Source organism: Bufo gargarizans, chromosome 1, assembly GCF_014858855.1.
Source record: "Bufo gargarizans isolate SCDJY-AF-19 chromosome 1, ASM1485885v1, whole genome shotgun sequence".
NCBI lineage: Eukaryota > Metazoa > Chordata > Amphibia > Anura > Bufonidae > Bufo > Bufo gargarizans.
Genome location: NC_058080.1, coordinates 595,530,965 through 595,551,158, shown reverse-complemented (window position 1 = coordinate 595,551,158; position 20,194 = coordinate 595,530,965). Strand labels below are relative to the sequence as shown.

The 20,194-nt window shown below is 42.8% G+C and overlaps 1 protein-coding gene across 1 annotated transcript in view; it reads left to right on the top strand.

Annotated features, from left to right (window-relative positions):
* The first annotated feature begins 4,227 nt into the window (after positions 1 to 4,227).
* The window catches only part of ADAMTS19 (ADAM metallopeptidase with thrombospondin type 1 motif 19), a 355,301-nt gene continuing 339,334 nt past the window's right edge, over positions 4,228 to 20,194 (top strand). The window contains exon 1 of the mRNA XM_044291002.1: positions 4,228 to 4,381. Within this exon, the coding sequence (XP_044146937.1) occupies positions 4,294 to 4,381 (88 nt within the window). The 5' untranslated portion in view covers positions 4,228 to 4,293. The remainder of the gene's footprint in view (positions 4,382 to 20,194) is intronic.

Sequence of the window (20,194 nt, the reverse complement as noted above, 5' to 3'; positions counted from 1 at the left end):
GGCGTAACGGAAAAAAGTGGTCAAAATGGCCGATTTGACATTTTTTCGTTGCTTCTCTTAGCCAAAAATTTTAATCAAAAAGTCACGCACACTCAAAAATTGTATCAATAATAACTACGAATTGTCAAAAATGAGCCCCTAAACAGCTCAATAGACATAAGAGTATAAAAAAGTTATAGAATATGGTGATGTAAAAAATAAAAATGTATCAAAGTTTAAATTAAATTTTACACTATTCACACATTAAAAACCTATATATATGGGTGAGCGTTGTAATTGTACTGACCCAGAGAATGAAGAGCAGGGGTCACATTTGCCGCAAACAAAATGCTGTGGGAATAAAACCCGCAAAACGGTGGAGGAATTGAGTTTTTTTTTCCAATTGGAATTCTGGAATTTTTTTTTTCGCGCTTCCCACTACATTTTATTCCATAATTAATGGTGGCATTAGAAAGTACAACTTGTCCCGCCAAAAATAAGCCCTCATACAGCTATGTGAATGGCTCAAGGAAAATAGGGAAGAAAAATTTAAATGCAAAAACGAAAAAACCTCCGGTAGTGAAATTAATGTTAATTTATCTGTGTCTCTAAAGACTTTTAGTCTTCATTGCAACAGTAAATTTGATTGGTTCAGGCTCTCTCTGAAACTTCAATCTATAGATTAATTTGGAGATAGGGAAACCCCTTTGACTTATTTTTACATACACTGCATGGACAAAAGTATTAGGACACATGCACATTACACCTACAGGAGCTTTTATGACATCCTATTCTAAATCCATAGTCATTAATATGGAGATGCCTCCCACCCCCTTCCCCTTGCAGATAAAACAGCTTCCACTGTTCTGACAGGGCTTTTTACAAGATTCTGGAGTGTGTCTGTGGGAATTTTTGTCCATTCATCGAGAGCATATGTGAGGTCATACACCGATGTTGGATGAGAGGGCCTGGCTCACAAAATCCATTCAAGTTCATCCCAAAGGTATTCAATGGTGTCAAGATCAAGGCTCTGTATGTGTTCTACTCAAGTTCTTCCATACCAAACTCACCCAACCATACATTTATGGACCCTGCTATGCACAGTGGGGCACAGTCATGCTGAAACAGAAAATGCTGTTCCCACAAAGCTGTGAGCAAAGAATTGTCCAAAATATCTTGGTATTCTGAAGCGTTAAGATCTCCCTTTACTGGAACTAAGCCCACTAGGCCAACCCCTCAAAAACAACCCAATATCATTATCCCTCCTCCACTAAACTAGAGAAGTGTGATTACACGTTTTCACTGCTCCAGAGTCCATTGGTGGTGTGCGTTACACCACTCAATCCGACGCTTGGCATTGTTTTTGGTGATGTAAGGCTTGCATGCAGCTGCTTGGCTGTGGAAACCCATGCCATGATGCTCTTGGTGCTGATGTTAGAACCAGAGAAGGTTTGGAACGCTGTAGTTATTGAATTAGCAGAACACCAATGCCTTTTATGTACTTTGCGCCTTAGCACTTTGTGCACTGTAACTTTGTGTGGTCTGCCACATCTTGGTTGGGTTGCTGTAGTGTCTGAACAATTCCACTTTGCAAAAATATCACTCACAGTTGACTTTGGAATATCTAGAAGGGAATAAATGTGACAAACTGACTTGTTGCAGCAGTGCCATCCTATTACAGTACCATGCTGGAATTCATTGAGATCTTTAGAACAACCCATTCTTTCACGAATGTTTCTAAAGGCAGACTGCATGGCTAGGGGTTGGAATTTAGACACTTGGGGTAATGGACTGAATGAAACCCCCAAATTCAATAATTAAGAGGTGTGTCCCAATGGTGTTGTCTATATAATGTACAGTACAGTAAGTAAAATTTTGTGAAAACAGCTTTAGAGGACAGTAAAAAAAGACAGAAACTTGGATGCCCTTTGAGAATACTGTATATTGTATTGTAACACTGATTGTAGCTGAAAATAATGCACTTTGGTATTTCTGGTAAGATTATTGTGTGTTGTTTTTATCTTGCTCTCCATGCCTTTGTATTACATATATTATGGGAGCCACCGTCTCTGAAGCTACAGTCAGTATTCCACAGTGGATGCAAAATATTTGCTTTAGTAAAACATACAGCACTGATTGTGCAAAGAATGCACGGTATTAATATAATGTTTATGTTATTGCTTTTCTAATCTATGCTTTTCAAATGTATTTAAGACATAGGATAACTGCTGGCTTTAAGATTTTTGAACAGGCAATCAATTGTTTGGATCCCTTCATTATCATCTATCGATAATTGAACTGGCCATGCAAATTGGTATCTATGCCAGTGCTTCCCAACTAGGGTTCTCTGTCCTGGTCTTTCCTAGAAGGCAGCAGCAGATGGACCTATCACCTTCACAGTAGACATGTAAACTGATTGCAGCTTGACAAAGCAGTCAGGTTATAGTGCTAGACAAAAATTGTAGAATACTTCACCTGCCAAAATGCCTAGTTTCTGTAGACTAGGAATGATAAGAGGGAAATCCTTGAATTAGAAAATGTTCAGGTGTTCCCTATCCTAATAAACTGACATGAGGGGTGTGGTGAAAAGTTAGGATAGGTTCATGTAGAGTTGTTTGGAGGAGGATTTGAGGCAGATTTTCCTGCAGGTTTTTCAGCCAATGCCAGAAGTGGATTTGAAAGGAATCAGAAATATAAAGAAAGGACCTATTCTGCTCCTTCCTGGTGGATCCACAGACACGTGTGGGACCTTTCTTTTTATATAAAGCATAACTTTTATTGTTCTATATTAAAAAAATGCAATACTTTCAGTTACCCACAAAATAACAGTGAGGTTTCCATGTGGCTATTTCTAAGGGGTCTTATTCAACTTTAGGGCTAAAATAGCAGTTCACACACCTGGCTCATGCAGTGATTCACTCTCCCTAAATTCTGACGAGTTTGGTCACTGTTGGAGCACTCACCTTAATAGGAGTGACCACGAGCCAGTGTAGGAAGCTTGGACTTGACAATACTATCTCCTGAATTTTTAATGGGGGATTTTAAACTAGGAATTCAGGTAAGGGTATTGTCAAGTCAGGCCCGAGGTTCCTGCATTGGTTGGGGGTTGCCTTTATTAGGGAGAGTGTTCTAACAATGGCCAAAACATTTTTAGGAGGTCACCACCACCAACCTAGTCAGAATTTAGGGAAAGTGAACCACGACATGAGCTAGATGAGTGACCTGCTATGTCAGCCCTAATCTAGCTGAACAAGACCCCCTGCAAATAGCCACCTGGAAGCCTCACTGTTAGTCCTCATTTTTCCTGTATTTTGTGGGAAATCTGAAAAGAAAGGTCCTGAACACTGCTGATTGATCATTTTAGAACAGGTTGGCTTATGAGACATACATCGGACTCATCAGTTACTTCTGACTTTGGCTGAAAAAACAGCAGGAAAATGTGTCTTAAAATCTTCTCCAAAAAACTCAACTAACACTCTAGGGTGTCTGATGGTGCCTCAAAGAGATTAGATTTCACAAGGAAGCTAAAACGATGCAGTTCAGATGTATGGATTGCAGTAAAGCGTGCTGTAATAAGAGAGGAACACCTTATTACCTAGAAAGCATTGACACTGGTCCAGAACTGCTGCTGATCTGGAAGTTCATGGCTCTCGTCTGAGGTTCTGCACTCCTACCTGCTCCCATTTCACGTGCAATTTATGCTAATAATTCTTTGCTTGCAGCCAATCCCATTTCATTGGTAGGAGAAGGCCCCCTCCTCTGTGAACGTCTGAGCTTGTATAGCCACCTAGTTAGCTACAGCATTCTCCCTACTTCTCCTCCCCTCCTGCTGCTCTTATAACTGTGTGAGGCAAAGATAATGTGTGCAGTATTCAGTACAGCATGTGCATGTGTGTGAGTGCAAGGGAGATCTGATCTCTTTCCCTCTTTTGTCTGCTTTGCAGCTGCTTTATATTTCTCTCTTCCTGCACAAAACCCCCTTTTCTTTCATCTCTCTCCCAATCTGGTGGGTTCCCTTTACTAGGAAGCTCTTACTTCACTGTGCTTATAAGGAATCTGATTTGCACCAATAACACGAAAAAAACTCACTCTTTCATTGCAGAAGAAACACTTGAACCAAAAGTTATAATTTTCCCTTTTTTGCCCCCCTTCAATAATCCACACAGACGAAGATGGAAAAAAAGGCAAAGTTGTTCTCTGGGCAGTGATTCACTAACTTTGCTGGAAAAAAAAAAGCTGGGGAAGCAAGCAACACACATTGGCAGATTTAAGACTCTTTCAGCGTCTGTTCCATGTGTTTAGACCATTAAGTGGATGGGGCAAGAAAAAGGGATGGGACTGCACTGCAACTGCTGCCTTGTCTATCTGTCCTTGTGTCTCCTGTCATGTAGGATCAGTACAGGTAGGTGGAATGCCTCCATGGTGTGCATGCTTTCTTGTGTCTTATCCTGGATTCATACATTTTCATCTTTGCTGGCTACATGGCCAGCTAGTGATGAAAAGTCTGCCATAAGGTTATCCCTGCAGGTTTATCATCCATGTTAAAGTCCATTGATATGTCTTTATATGTTCCATGTCATCGTAATACCTCATTTAGAGAGAGTAGTATTGTCATGCATCAAAATAATTAAGTGCCACTATATGTATAAACTGGCAATGAACTCTGATCTTACCACGTTTAAAATGGACCTTTATTAGGTTTTGTCCATGGGTGCTGTAGACGTAGTATTGTGAATGTTGCCTTGAACTTTATTTCCATGAACTGTTTAAAAATGTATAGAAGGTATCGTCAGAACAATATACTGCAAAGCCAATTCATTTTGCTCAGCACATGTTCAGATTCCCAGGTCAACATGACTATTCATAGGTTTTGCTGAAGGCGAATTACACAGAACTGCTAGCTGTGTCAGGTTGCTGATAGTTGGGTGTTTTGTCAATGAGTGAATGACAGGAGTTAACACTGAATGAAATCTGAACTGCTGTTATTATAAGAGATTCAGAAGGCGTCACTTTTGGGTATGTACATTTCAATTTCATGTTCTGTCCATTACAGGGTACACACATGAACATGATATAAATACATTACTTTCTATATATCTATATATTTGCTGTGGTGATATGTACCAGGGTTGTTGTAGCAAAAAAAGACCAAAAAAACCCATATTAAAATCTACTTTATGAAGAGAGAGGATTCAGCCTAAATGAATGGGGGGGGGGGGGGTAAAAACCTGTGCAAAGGCATTTTTTACACATGTCCTACAACGTAAGCCAATAAAGGTGTAAGAAATAACAAAAAGTCCTTTTATACGGACAGATATATCAGGCAATTATCGGTAACAAACATTCCCAATAATTGCTCAATCGTCAGCGAAGATGAGGGCTGTGTCCCATGAAAACAATTCTACAAAATACCTGGATCTGAGTACATTTGTAATTGCATATAATTAGAAATGTAGCATAGCCACTGAGTTATTCATTAAAATTTATCTGTATAGCGCCACCTGCTGTTTGGTTCTTTTTTTATTTCTTTGCCCTGCTCAATGAGATAGCCGCACATGCTCAGTTTCATCCTTCAACTGCCTTCTGAGCTGTGATAGGGAGAGCATGGACACGCCCCCTGAGCTGTGATAGGTAGAACATGGACACGCCCCCTTAGCTGTAGCCAAAAAGACACTCCCCTTGAGATGCCAGCTTGATATAAATCTAGCAGAGCAATGAATGGGGAGATCTCTGGATCCATGTGAGGTACAGGACTGGTTCTAGAGCTGTGTTAGAAATAGGTTGTCATTTACTATATGATGTCTGATTTTCATTGTATATATTAGTCATGGGAAAACCCCTTTAAAGACATCAATCACGCGTGCTGTATGAGGACAAGTGACCACCACTGCGATCACTCGTCCCCATGGAAAACCATTGTTCCTGGGCAGAATGATAGGATCACCCAATGAATGAGGGTTTGGTAGAGTCACCCGTGGTGCTAGGGAGGCTCGTTCCCATCTCAGGGCCTTTTATTGGTTGTCCCCACCCCCGTCGCTGAATGTTTTGATCCGCGCAATAGGGAAATGCAGAGATGGCCGTGCTGGCATCAGAAGCGACACAGGTTTCGGTGGACGAGATGAGTACAACCTATGTGAGGGGCCCGGGCATTTGAGGGGGCATTTTTGGAGTTGGATAACCCCTTTAAAGGGTCATGGAAATTAAACTGGGGTAAATAAGCACCAAGTTCTCCTACCCCAGGTGATTTGAAGTGGTCTCATCTGCACCCAAAAGGGAAGTCCATTTTAACATTTATTATGGGGCTCCCCTCACCTCTGTGTATGCCCCATGAGAGTTTTAATACATTTTTTATGCCACAGTTTTTCCACTTTTGAATTAATTGGGCAAATCCCACAGAAACACCATATAAATGTGACTGAAATGGTTTAATATATGAATGAACAATAATAAAGTCTGAACATAGCCCAAGAGGTTACAAAAAGTTGGGGTACAGTTGTATAATATTCTTTACAATGATCTAGTATTTGACTTTTTATGTCAATCTGAATCTATTCACCAGTGTTTCCAGTAATGGTAATACATGAGATTTGTATAGCAACTGATGAGTGGAATAGATAAGAGCAGTAAGTAATTACCAACTTCATTATTGTTCAGCATACACCGTCAGTGCTATTCAACCTCCACGCACCTCATTTTTAACTCAGTTTAAAGAGAATCTGGTCATCACTCCTGACATGTCTGTAAGCATGCTTGTGTTTTCTCATTATAAATCCAACAGTTTCTTTTCTGAGAACTGTATGTTGTACGTTCCTCTGTTATTAATACTGGAAGCTTATGAATAAACTGAGCATTGGAGTTACAAGTTGGGGGTGTGCCCCTGCCCGATCTGACACTTTCAAGTTAGTGCTGACAGATTGTGGAAGGACACACCTCTTTGACAAAGAAAATGGAAACATACAGTTAGTTTGTTGTAAAATTTTCCAGGAGGAATAAGCAAGGATTGGCACAACACAGATCTAAGAAAATATGTTCCAGAAATGTTATTTCATGGTGCATACAAGCATTTTGTAAAATAGACTTCAGATGAGCTGAAAAGTGTTGGCCGGTCTAAATAAGGGTGGGTTCACACTGCCGTTAGGGATTCCGTTATGGCTTTCCGTTATAACAGGGTTATAATGGAACATAACGGAATCCATAAGATGGAAGGACGGATCTTGCTGCCCATAGATTTGCATTATTACGGAATGCAAAATGGACGCCTTTAAAAGGATATTCCGTTTGCTCTCCGTCCTAATAGAAGTCTATAGGAATCAAAACGGATCCATCTGGTTCCCGTTATGCAAGACGGAAAAAAAAGTCCTGTCGGTACCCAGACGGATTCGTTATGTTTTCCCATAGACTTCTATTAGGACGGAGCAAAACGGAATGCCTCTTAAAGGCTTCCGTTTTGCATTCCATCCTATGGATTCCGTTATCTTCCCTTATAACCCTGTTATAATGGAAAGCCATAACGGAATCCCTAACGCTAGTGTGAACCCACCCTAACATGTATTCACTATACAAATGCAAATATATATGTATATAGTTTCAGCACTATACTTTGGGGTACATTTATACACTGTCTAAATGAAAAACTCTTTTAGTTGCCCATAGCAACCAATCACAGCCCAGATTTAATTTATCAAGAGCACTATAAGATATGAAAGCTGCACTGTGATTGGTTGCTATAGGAAACTAAAACAGTTTATCACTCAGACAGGTCTTAATGCATATTGGTTACAGCAGAACTCCATCACACATGATGCTATATTTCGGTACTAATGTGATGAAATGCTAGGATCCAATATATAATTAAAGGGGTTGTGTCACTTCAGCAAGAGACATTTATCATGGCTGGAATAATTTTTCCATCACATGATACACTTCTTGTTTCCATGTTTACTACCGCCCTTCTATCCAGCAGCAGTTGCCGTGCTTGCACACTGTAGGAAAAAGCTCTCTGTCGGGAGGGACCGTGGTGGCGCATGTAGGCCAGTGCTTTTTCCTATAGTGTGCAAGCATGACCACTGCTGCTGGATTGCAGGGTGGTCGTAACCATGGAAATGAGCAGTGTATAATGTGATGGAATAATGAATTCGGCCAGCAAAGGGGCAATATGGACAATCAATATACACTAGTACACTAGTATACAGTAACTTTCACTACATAATAAATGCTATTTGCTGCTGTGACCCCTATATATATTATACATCACTCATAATTGTTACAAAATGATGCAATATTTAGAAACAGGTCCAATAATAGTATAATAGTGTGATAGATATTCAGGTATAACAAATATGCACTAAAATTGCTATAATTATTTAATCCAAGTGTACACATATTCTCAGTGAGAGAAATCAAAGCGGCTTCTCTTCCTAGCAATATATCATGTCTCTGGCAGATAGATTTAACCCTCAGTAAGCCCACAAACATCAGCCCAATGCATTCCCCTCCCTGCAGCACAGTATTACACAAGCTGCACTATGACCACTGTTTTTTTAAAGGGGTTGAGCCACAAAACATATTCTACATGCCTGATTAGAATTTTTTACATAAATCATGGCATAACCCCTTTGGGGTACTTTCACACTAGCGGCAGGACGGATCCGACAGGCTGTTAACTCTGTCCGATCCGTCCTATCGCTATTTTGCCATGCCGCCGGACTGCCTCATTGACTATAATGGGGACGGGGGCGGAGGTTGCCGGACTAAAATGTCGGACATGCAGTACTTTTAGTCTGGCGGCCTCTCGCCGTGCACCGCCGTGCTGCGCAGGAGCTCCGCCCCATCCCCATTATAGTCAATGGGGACAGAGCGGCAGTCCGGCGGCACGGCGAAATAGCGGCAGGACGGATCCGACAGGGTGAATAGCCTGTCGAATCCGTCCTGCCACTAGTGTGAAAGTAGCCTTAAGTTCCCTAAATATGGCAGACACAGGTATTATAGTTTTAACAATATAGTAGAAATTACAAGGACATTTAATACAGTGCACAAACTAATATGATCAATATGGAATGTTGTCCCTGATCTGATGCATCACAGGACCCATTTGTATACACCTCTCTTTAACAGGTAGTTGCACCATAATCTGCCACTTCACCCGCTCACGTCAGGTCTAAATAATTGGGCGTGATGTGGGTGGAGAAGGGGACAGGCCAGCAGGCAGTCGCATTCATCATTTTCTATACCTGTTTCAGGCATAGAAAGAGGTCTAAATGTAAGACAGCTCGGAAGCTGTCTTGCATTTAAAACTGGCGCTGGATGTGCCAAAGTTATGGAGAGGCCGGCGTATTTTTATAACTTCGGCGGAACCTCCACCAGTTTATGTCTAAAATGCCAGTCTTAATAAATGTGCCCCTTATTTAAATTTAAACGGGTAAGAAAAGTAATAAGTACATCACTATTCGAATAGTATGGTTGCCGCTAACTCTAGATTGCTAATGTGTATGTGGATAGTCACCCCCATTTCCCCACTGTGCTTCGGTAAACTGACCCTGGGACACATTGGGAGGACTCATAAGTAGTGTTGGTTGAGCACCAAAGTGCTTGTGTGCTCTGGTGCTCGTGTAGAAAACTTCCCGATGCTCGGGTGCTTTACAGAGAACCCAAGCACAATGGAAGTCAATGGGAGAACCCGAGCATTAAACCAGGTGCCCCCTGCTCTGAAGAGGGGAGGGTGTTGGGACTCTAGTTTGGCTTAGGAGTCCCTGCTCTGACTCCATATATAGCTATGTCCATGTATGGAGTCAGTGCTTGGGGACACCCAGTGTATTTAAATCTAATTTGCCTCTTTTTCTGAAAGGTTTCTGGTGGGATACTTACTTACTAAGTTTTCCTATGCAGCAGAAGTCTCATATTTATATATATATATATATTTTTTAGGTAACTGGCCATGCAGCTCTATAGTGTAGTAGTTAAGATTCTTGGCTGTAATGTAGAAGGTTGTGAGTTCTAATCCTGACAGAAACTTTTCAGAAATAGAGGCTAAATAAGATTTAAATACACTGACTCGAGCATCACGCTCGAGTACACGCGATGTTCAGCCGAGCATGCTCGCCCAACACTACTCATGAGCATGTACACAGGACTCCAGTAGCAGTACTCTTAATGTATTTTAGGTCTGTATTGCCGGCACACAGTGGGCAAACAGGGATGAGTATTCACATACAAATTAGCAATCTGGAGCCAGCAGTTGTACTCCTAATACAGTACTCTACTTAATAACACCTGCAGGAGCAAGTGTGGAGGGATGAATTAATGAAAAGTAAATTCACTAGTTATAGTATATGGTTGGATTAGTCACTTCCAATGAGTAAACATATATAGGTGAAACTAATATATGAGACTCATGACGTTGTAACTGGTCCGCTAACTCTCCAACCTATGTCCCAGGATCATTTCACCTTTTTCCCAATAACCACACTGACACAGCGGTGAATTTTAATCGGCAAAAGCAGCCGTTTTCTTATTAACACTTACACAAATTATGAACATTCTGAACATTACCGACGGAGAAAGGTCCTCGAAGCCTAAAATAATTAAATCCCATACGGGGAACTCCACCTTGCCTCCAGCCATTAAGCACCAGCTCGGAGGCACCAACCGATGGACCCCTTAAATCCGTCACCAACCAAGGGAGTCTAGCCTCAACTGTAGGGCCCTCCCCTCCTCAGCAACCTGGCAACTGTGAGGACCTCCCACCTCCACAGCTGCTGTGACAACACCAATCCCAAAGAACATCCCCCAACTTGTTTTCACCTTACACAAACAGGATCAAGAACATAAACCATCAAAACAAGGGAGGGTGGGCGGGGGTTACCTGCTTACTCCTCTAAAATGGCGCCTCTTTCTTCCCCACAGCCCCCTCTTAAAGGCCAGCCCCTCCCCCCAAATTACTAACCCCCAGCAACTTAAACTGCACAATCCCTATTCTTTCTTTCCTGAACCACCCCCTGCCATGCCGGCCTCCTCTTAAGGCTAAGCCTCCAGTCCGGCCTCGCTTTACATGCAAAGCAAGATATTTCAATCCTTTATTTGTTATAATTTGGATAATTATGGCTTACAGCTTATGAAAACCCCAAAGTCACAATCTCAGGTACCCTTTGCTAAGGGGGTATGGATTAATTAGCTGACTAGAGTGTGACACTTTGAGCCTAGAATAGTAAACCTTTTCACAATGTTCTAATTTAAGTTGCATTACTGAAATAAATGAACTTTGCACTATATTCTAATTTTTCAAATTTCACCTGAATGTCATGTTCCTTTTGTTGGCAATTTGTTAAAAAAGAAATGGATGCAAATGAGTTGTTAACAAGCTCTGCCTCTAATGCCACCAGATGTAAGGCAGCTATCCTATAATTCAATGTTCGAGCCTTGAAACGTGACTTGAATATTAAATAAGTCAGCACCTCATCTGCAGACAGCTCTTTCAGGGTGATTGCCCCTCATCAGTGCAGAGTAGAGAGTACTGGCTAAACTGGGTGAGCAGCCTAGGACAGGAATTGAGGGTACTGTCTCTTCTTGGGGAGAGAGCCAAAGAGAAATGCATACAGTTAGGTTTTGTGATACTAAAGATCAAGGACTTGTCAATAAGAGTATGTTGTGTACTATATGAAATGTTCTTGTGACTTCTATTATATAAGTAAGATGGTAAGCAGATGTTTGTCAGATTTAGGGGACTTGAAGGGGTTGTCCGCTCTCCCCATATTGATGATCTATCCCAGTGATGGCTTACCCCCCCCCCCCCACTCCAGCTGTGGCGAAACTATGACTCCCAGCATGCTCCATTCATTTCTATGGCGTTCTGAGAATAGCCAAACAAGTTTGCTTCTTGAGAGTTGTAGTTTTACCACAGCTGGAGTGTCAGAGGTGAGACATCACTGATCTATCCTCAGGATACATCACAAATATCAGGTATGTGGGGGTTTGACTCCTGGCATCCCCACTAATCAGCTGTTTGAAGTTAACGCAGCGCTTGTATGTCCCATTCACTTCAATGTAACTACAAATGTGTAACTACAAATGTGTAACTTCAGTGTAACTACAAATGCTCTGTCCTGAGGATAGGTTAGGAAAAAGCAGAAAACCCTTTTAAGAAATCACTGGCTGCTGGTCACAGTGTACCTTGCTTGATACAGCGTGTCAGGAGGTTCACAATGGGAATGCATCATGTCTTGTTAGCTTACTAAGGGCTAAACCTATCTGCTGGATACATGACATATTTCTAGAAGTAGACGCCAGTTTTATTTCTCAGACTGAGACTATACAGTATGTCTGTTTGGATAAAACAATTGTATACTTATTAGAACTGAATACCTATCACAATATTATACTAATATTGTATAGTTTTGTAACAACTAATAATGTGTGGCATATACTGTCTATTTGCTTTAACTCCAATTGCAAGTGTGTAATGGACTAAATGGACTAAGAACAAATAATGAAGTGTATAACGATTAGGGAGTGCTGTGCATATTTCTTCTACTACTTTGAATATTTGATGTTCATATGCTTTGGAAATATACTGAGCATTGCCGTAATACAAGCTGCACCTGTATTTGGTGTTACTGCCTGCCTGAGAATCTTGAATACTTGTAAATGGTGCACACTGCTACTAAACTCTGGAGCAGTGGAAACATGCTCTGTGGAATGGTCATGCTTCTCTATCTGGCAGTCTGATGGAGTCTGGGTATGACAAATGCAAGGAGAACATTACCTCTCTGAAAGCATTGCGCTAAGTTTGGTGGAGAATTAATAATGCTATGAAATGCTATGATTTTTCAGTGAGGGGAGATCTAAAATGCTTCGGAATATTAAGACATTTTGGACTTTTCTATACTTCCAATTTTGTAGAAATAGTTTAGGAAAGGCCCTTTTCTGTTCCAGCATGACTGTTCCCCAGTGCACAAAGCAAGATCCATAATGACATTATTAGGTGAGTTTAGGGTAGAGGAACTTGACTAGCTCACATACTGTAGATCAAACACCTTTGGGTGGGATTGTGAGCCAGACCCTCTCGTCCAGAATCAGTGTCTGACCTCACAAATGCTCTTCTGGATAAATGGGTGAAAATTCCCACAGACGCACTCCAAAATCTTGTAGAAAGTCTTCCCAGAGTGGAAGCAAAGGGTGGCTATATTATGCCTGGACTGGGATGCAGTCCTGCAGATGTAATGTGTAGGTGTCCCTATACTTTTCCCCATCTTGTATATGTACAATTCAGACAATCCTCTGTAAGGTTAACAGCCTCGACTTAAAAGCACAGCTTATCTTATACAAACCCTCAGGATAGGATAAGAGAGAGACTTGTGTTGCCTAAACTTGATATATACCCTCAACTGAGAAATAATTAGTCAGGACAGGGTGTTGGCCTCTGGGTTAAAACAATGTTTGTATTCACTCACAAAAAGCTGAAATTTTGAAAAGGATGAGTTTTAACACAAATATATAAGCAATTTGTCAAACTGTTCTTTATACAATGTTTAAGATTTATTCACATAAGATTTTATAAACTGCTACATATTCTGCTTTCTGGGTAGCTACTTCCAATAGTTGGCAGTAGAGTGGCACTTCTTCTCCCTGTGGGGGAGAGTTAATTTTCAGACCTTTATATTGGTAGCAGTGCCTGCAAGACACCCTATGCCAGCTGGCAGTCGACTCAAAGAAAAACAACATTACCCCCCCCCCCCTCCCCCATAAAACTACATCAAAGGCTTCTCATCAAACCAACTAGTGTCCTGCTCTGTACTGATGTGGGGAAAGGAATTTATAACAGCAGCTTACAGATAGTCGTCCCGTAAAATTCCTGCAGTCATTTTAAGGCTCTTTAAAGTGCTGGACATTGACATACAGGGTAGCCACCTGCTATAGGCGGCTGTAGATTGACAGCGGTCCTATCAGTGATTGACAGCCTTCCCACTATGACTGTGTATACAAAGTCCAGAATGAGCAGTGATACAAAAGTTATTAAGATCTTTTCCCACAAAACTACCCTATTTCTCGCCCTATAAGAAGCACCTAGGTTTTAGGGTAGAACAATAAGAAAAAAATAATTTCCATTACACCTCAGGTCAGACCAGCAATCAGACCCCCAAAGGTAATCAGACCTCAGCTTACAGCCCCAATCAGACCCCTAATGTCAATCAGACCTCAGATCAGACCCCCTAACCTTCAGCCATCTATCAGCCCCCATATGTCAACCAGCAGCGCCTATATGTGTCACACTGGACAAGATACAAGATACAACAGAAATCCACAAACAAGTGTCTAGGCCAGAAGCTGGGGATAAAGGTCACCTCCTTACAAATCCCTACCAGCTCTCCCTAGACTTCTGTGCCCATGTTTAGACCCTAAACGTGTCCCCCTGCCTAAGGCTGAAGATTCCCTTAAATCCCTAAGATGGTTACAGGGGGAAAGAGACGGCTTGCTTCCTCAGACCTGGAGGAGGCAGGCGTCTCTCTAACAGCCTAGACAGAACACACACAAGAAAACAAAACCAACTTATCTTGTCACAGATACAGCAAATCCTTCTTTCCTTCCTTCCTTCCTTCCTTCCTTCCTTCCTTCCTTCCTTCCTTCCTTCCACTGAGCAAGATAGAAGCTATAACCCGCACAGGACACTGAGAAGGGGCGCAATTTAAACTCATACAAACAACCCCACCCAGTGCACCTGAAGGGAGGCGGATACAGCTCAACTCCAAAACAAAAAACAAAAAACTACACACGTGCTGCTAACCTGGCAGATCTCCGCACATAACCTGAGCAGGGCATGACAGTACCACCCCTTCTACGGGTGACCTCCGGACACCCCGGCTCAACTTTATCCGGGTGGGATCTGTGAAAAGCCCTCACCAGTCGGCTGGCACTAACATCCACAGCCGGAACCCACATCCTCTCCTCAGGGCCGTATCCCCTCCAATGTACCAGGTACTGAAGGGAACCCCAAAGAACCCATGAGTTGAGAACCCTAGAGATCTCAAACTCTAAATTTCCATCAACCAAAACAGGGGGAGGAGGCAATTGCGATGGTTCCACCGGTTTCACATATTTCTTAAGTAAAGACCTGTGGAACACATCGTGGATCCTTCAGATCTGCGGAAGATCCAGACGAAACGCTACTGGATTGATCACCGCAGATATTTTGTAAGGTCCATTAAATCTTGGACCCAGTTTCCAAGATGGTACTTTTAGTTTAATATTTTTAGTAGATAACAACACCTGATCACTCACACACAGGTCCGGACCAGTCATATGTTTCTTGTCAGCCATTCGCTTGTACCTCTCACCCATTCTCTCCAAATTCACTTGAATCTTCCGCCAGATAGAGGACAAGGCAGAAGAAAATCTCTCCTCCTCTGGCATCCCAGAGGAACTAGTCTCAGAAAAGGTATCAAACTGAGGATGAAAACCGTATGCTCAAAAAATGGCGACTTACCCGTGGACTCCTGCTTACGGTTATTCAAATCAAACTCTGATAGTGATAAGAATGAGGACCAGTCCTCCTGGTTTTCAGCCACAAAACATTTCAAGTAGGTCTCCAGATTTTGATTAGTACGTTCTGTCTGTCCATTTGACTGCAGATGAAAAGCCGAAGAGAACGAAAGTAGGATACCAAGACGAGAACAGAACGCTTTCCAAAATCTGGAAACAAACTGCGTGCCCCTATCAGAAACCACATCCGAGGGAATGCCATGTAATTTCACGATGTTATCCACAAAAACCTGAGCAAGAGTCTTAGCATTGGGCAGACTAGCTAACGATACAAAGTGAGCCATTTTACTGAAACGATCAACAACCACCAAAATCCCAGTTTTCCAAGAGGAACTCGGCAGATCAGTAATAAAGTCCATAGACAAGTACGTCCAAGGACGAGATGGAATAGACAAAGGAAGAAGTGAACCAGAAGGTCGTGTCTGAGCAACCTTTGCCCATGCACAGGTCTCACAAGCTCCTACATAATCCTCAACACTCTTACGTAACCCGGGCCACCAGAACCTCCGGGAAATCAGATCAAAGGTGGACTTGCCACCAGGATGTCCCGCAAGGACAGTGTCGTAATGTTTCTTGAATACCTTGTATCGCAATCCAGCAGGAACAAACAAGCTACCTGGGGGACAAGAATCCGGAGCCTCCTCCTGGGCTCCCAATACCTCCATCTCCAACTTGGGGAACAGAGCAGAAACAACCACCCCATCAGCCAAAATCGGAGCAGGATCCTCTGAATCACCTCCCCCAGGAAAACTACGAGACAATGCATCCGCCTTGACGTTTTTAACCCCCGGGCGAAAAGTAACCACAAAGTTGAACCTAGTAAAGAACAGTGACCATTTAGCCTGTCTAAGATTCAGACGCTTGGCAGTTTGCAGGTAAGCTAAGTTCTTATGATCAGTATATACCGTAACGGGATGAGATGCCCCCTCCAACCAGTGACGCCATTCCTCAAAGGCCAATTTTATGGCCAGCAATTCCCTATCTCCTACATCATAATTCCTCTTGGCGACCGAGAGCTTTTGGAAAAAGAAGCACATGGACGCCACTTGCCAGGAGATGAACCCTGAGACAACACTAGTCCAACCCCCACCTCTGATGCATCCACCTCCACCACGAATGGCTGAGACACATCGGGCTGCATCAGAATGGGAGCAGACGCAAAAATTCCTTAATAGCCGAAAAGGCCTGCAATGCCTCATCCGACCAGACAGAGAAGTCAACGCTTTTCTTAGTCATATCGGTCAGGCGTCTTACAATGGTAGAGTAATTCAAGATAAATTTTCTATAATAATTGGTAAACCCCAAAAACAACATTAAAGCTTTCTGATTCTCCGGTCGGTCCCATTCCAGAACCGCCTGGACCTTTTCGAGGTCCATACGAAAACCAGAGTCAGAAAGAAGGTAACCCAGAAATGGAAGCTCCTGAACAGTAAACACACATTTCTCGAATTTAGCATACAATTTATTCCCTGAGGGATCGACAAAACCTGTCTCACGTGATCCTGATGAGTCTTCAGAAAAGGAGAGTAAATTAGAATGTCATCCAAGTAAATTACAACAAACCTTCCCACAAAATGATGGAAAATTTCATTGACAAATCGCTGAAACACTGCTGGCACCTTAGTTAACCCAAAAGGCATAACCAGATTCTCGAAATGACCCTAGTGTGTGTTGAAGGCCGTTTTCCACTCATCTCCCTCCTTGATTCTGATCAGATTGTAGGCTTCTCTTAAATCTAACTTGGAGAACACCTTGGCTCCAACAATTTGATCAAAAAGGTCAGAGATCAAGGGAAGGGGATACGGATCATGGACCGTAATGCGGTTCAATTCCCGGAAATCCAAACAGGGTCTAAGCAATCCATCCTTTTTCTTAACAAAGAATAACCCAACTGCGGTCAGAGATTTAGATGGCCTAATATGACCCTTTGCCAAACTCTTTGCAATATACTTCTGCATGACCTCTCTTTCGGGTTGAGAAAGATTGTATAGCCGAGACTTTGGCAACTTAGCCCCTGGGATGAGATTAACCGGGCAATCATATTCACGATACAGAGGCAATTCCTGAGCCCCACCTTCCAAAAATACATCCACTCGGGTAAAACCATAGTAGACACCCCAGAGATAGAGGCACTAAGACAATTGTCTGAACAAAATTCACTCCAACCAATGATCTGCCTTGCCTGCCAATCTATAGTAGGGTTATGTTTTATCAACCACGGTAACCCTAAGACCATAGGAGCAGGCAAGTCCTTCATGACAAAACAAGAGATGATCTCAACATGTGAATCACCCACCCTTAACTGAATACCATGAGCAATATGAGTGAGACTCCTTTGAGAAAGAGGGGAAGAATCAATTGCAAACACCGGAATCTCTCTTTCTAAGGTGCAAGTACTTAGGCCCAGATTTTGAAGAAAAAGATAATCAATAAGGTGTACCCCGGCACCACAATCAAGGAATACTTCAAAATTAAATTTTCTTGAGTCTAGCGCCACCATAACTGGAAGGAGAAAACGAGTATTGCAGGGAGATTGCATACTTGCTTGTTCCGGTAGCCCATTCACACTATCAAGAGTCAAGGATGTTTTTTTTTGTGGTTCTTTATCATCAACATGCGATTTAACAAAAGGACAAGCATAAACAAAATGACCACTTTCTCCACAGTAATAACATTAGCTTATGCAGCCTCCTAAAGTTCCTACTACCAGAATGGAACAACACCTGAACCAGCTGCATGGGTTCCTCCCCTACCCCAGAATTACATGTCATAATACTCTGGGGACTTGGTGGGACGAAACCACTCACAGAAGGGATCCCTCGCGTGGAGGGGACCTTAACCCTCTCTCTAATGCGTCTATCTAACCACACTGCCAAAGACATAGCATTTTCCTATGTATCCGGATACTCATGAAAAGCGAGGGCATCTTTTAATCTCTCAGACAACCCCTGACAAAGCTGACTATGAAGCGTGGGGTCATGTCACCCAGACTCCGTAGCCCATATCCTAAACTCAACACAATACACCTCTGCAGAATGTTCTCCTTGTAATAAAGTACGCAACTTAGATTCTGCCATCGAGACCCAATCTGGGTCATCATAAATTAATCCCAAGGCTTTAAAAAATTCATCCGCCGACCGGAGGGCCAAAGAACCGGTCGGCAGAGAAAAGGCCCAGGACTGTGCGTCCTCTTTAAGCAGGGAAATGATTATCCCTACTCTCTGACTCTCATCACCAGATGAAGGTGGTCGCAGCTGAAAATTCAACTTGCATGACTCTCTAAAGCGGATAAAATCATTCACACCCCCAGAAAACCGATCAGGGAGAGCAACCTTAGGTTCAAGGCTGGACTGACTTCCACCAGCGGAGCCATGAAGCAGAAAATTCTGACAAAGTGAAACTGCATTGCGGAGTTCAGCTACCTCCCAAGTTAACTCCTGCATGCGATCAACCAACAAATCAATTGACTCCATCTCAAAGCTGCTGAGAAATGGCAGTCTAGGTTTTGGCGGGTTATAATGTCACGCTGGACAGGATACAAGATACAACAGAAATCCACAAACAAGTGTCTAGGCCAGAAGCTGGAGATAAAGGTCACCTCCTTACAAATGCCTACCAGCTCTCCCTAGATTTCTGTGCCCACGTTCAGACCCTAGAGGTGGGAATAAACGTGCCCCCGTGCCTAAGGCTGAAGATTCCCTAAAATCCCTAAGATGGTGACAGGGGGAAAGAGACAGCTTGCTTCCCCAGACCTGGAGGAGGCAGGCGTCTCTTTAACAGCCTAGACAGAACACACACAAGAAAACAAAAACAACTTTTCCTTTTACAGAGCAGATACAGCAAATCCTTTTTTCCATTCTTCCTTCCACTGAGCAAGATAGAAGCTATAACCCGCACAGGACACTGGGAAGGGGCGTAATTTAAACTCATACAAAAGACCCCACCCAGTGCACCTGAAGGGAGGCGGATACAGCTCAACTCCAAAACAAAAAACTACACACGTGCTGCTAACCTGGCAGACCTCCGCACATAACCGGAGCAGGGCATGACAATATGTCAGCCATCATCCCCTATATGTCATACATCAGCCCCCATATGTCAGCCATTAGCCCCTATATGTCAACAACCAGTCCCATATATTCAACTATTAGCCCCCTATATGTCAACCATCAGCCCCATATGTCAGCCATCAGTCCCCATATGTCAGCCATAAGCCCCCATATGTCAACCATCAGCCCCCATATGTCAGCCATCAGCCCCATATATCAACCCCTATATGTCAGCCATCAGCCCCCATATGTCAGCCATCAACCCCTATATGTCAGCCATTAGCCCCATATATCAACCCCTATATGTCAGCCATCAGCCCCCAGTGCAAATAAAACAAAAAACTACTTACCTCTCCTGCTCCTGGACACCACCGCTCCTCACCATCGCGATCCTCTTCATCCTGCTGTCGGCTGTGTAACACGGTGCACAGTGTGAGGTCACAGAGAGCCCTCACACTGTGCACAGGCCTGCACAGCTGATAGCCAAGCCGAGGACCAGGAAGCGGTGAGTACAGAGCCTTCACCGCTTCCCGGTCCTCTGGTACTAATGAAGCGCTACCATAATGGAAGCTCTCCATTAGTATTCGCCCCATAAGACGCACTTTGGAGAGGGGGGGAAATTGCGTCTTATGGGG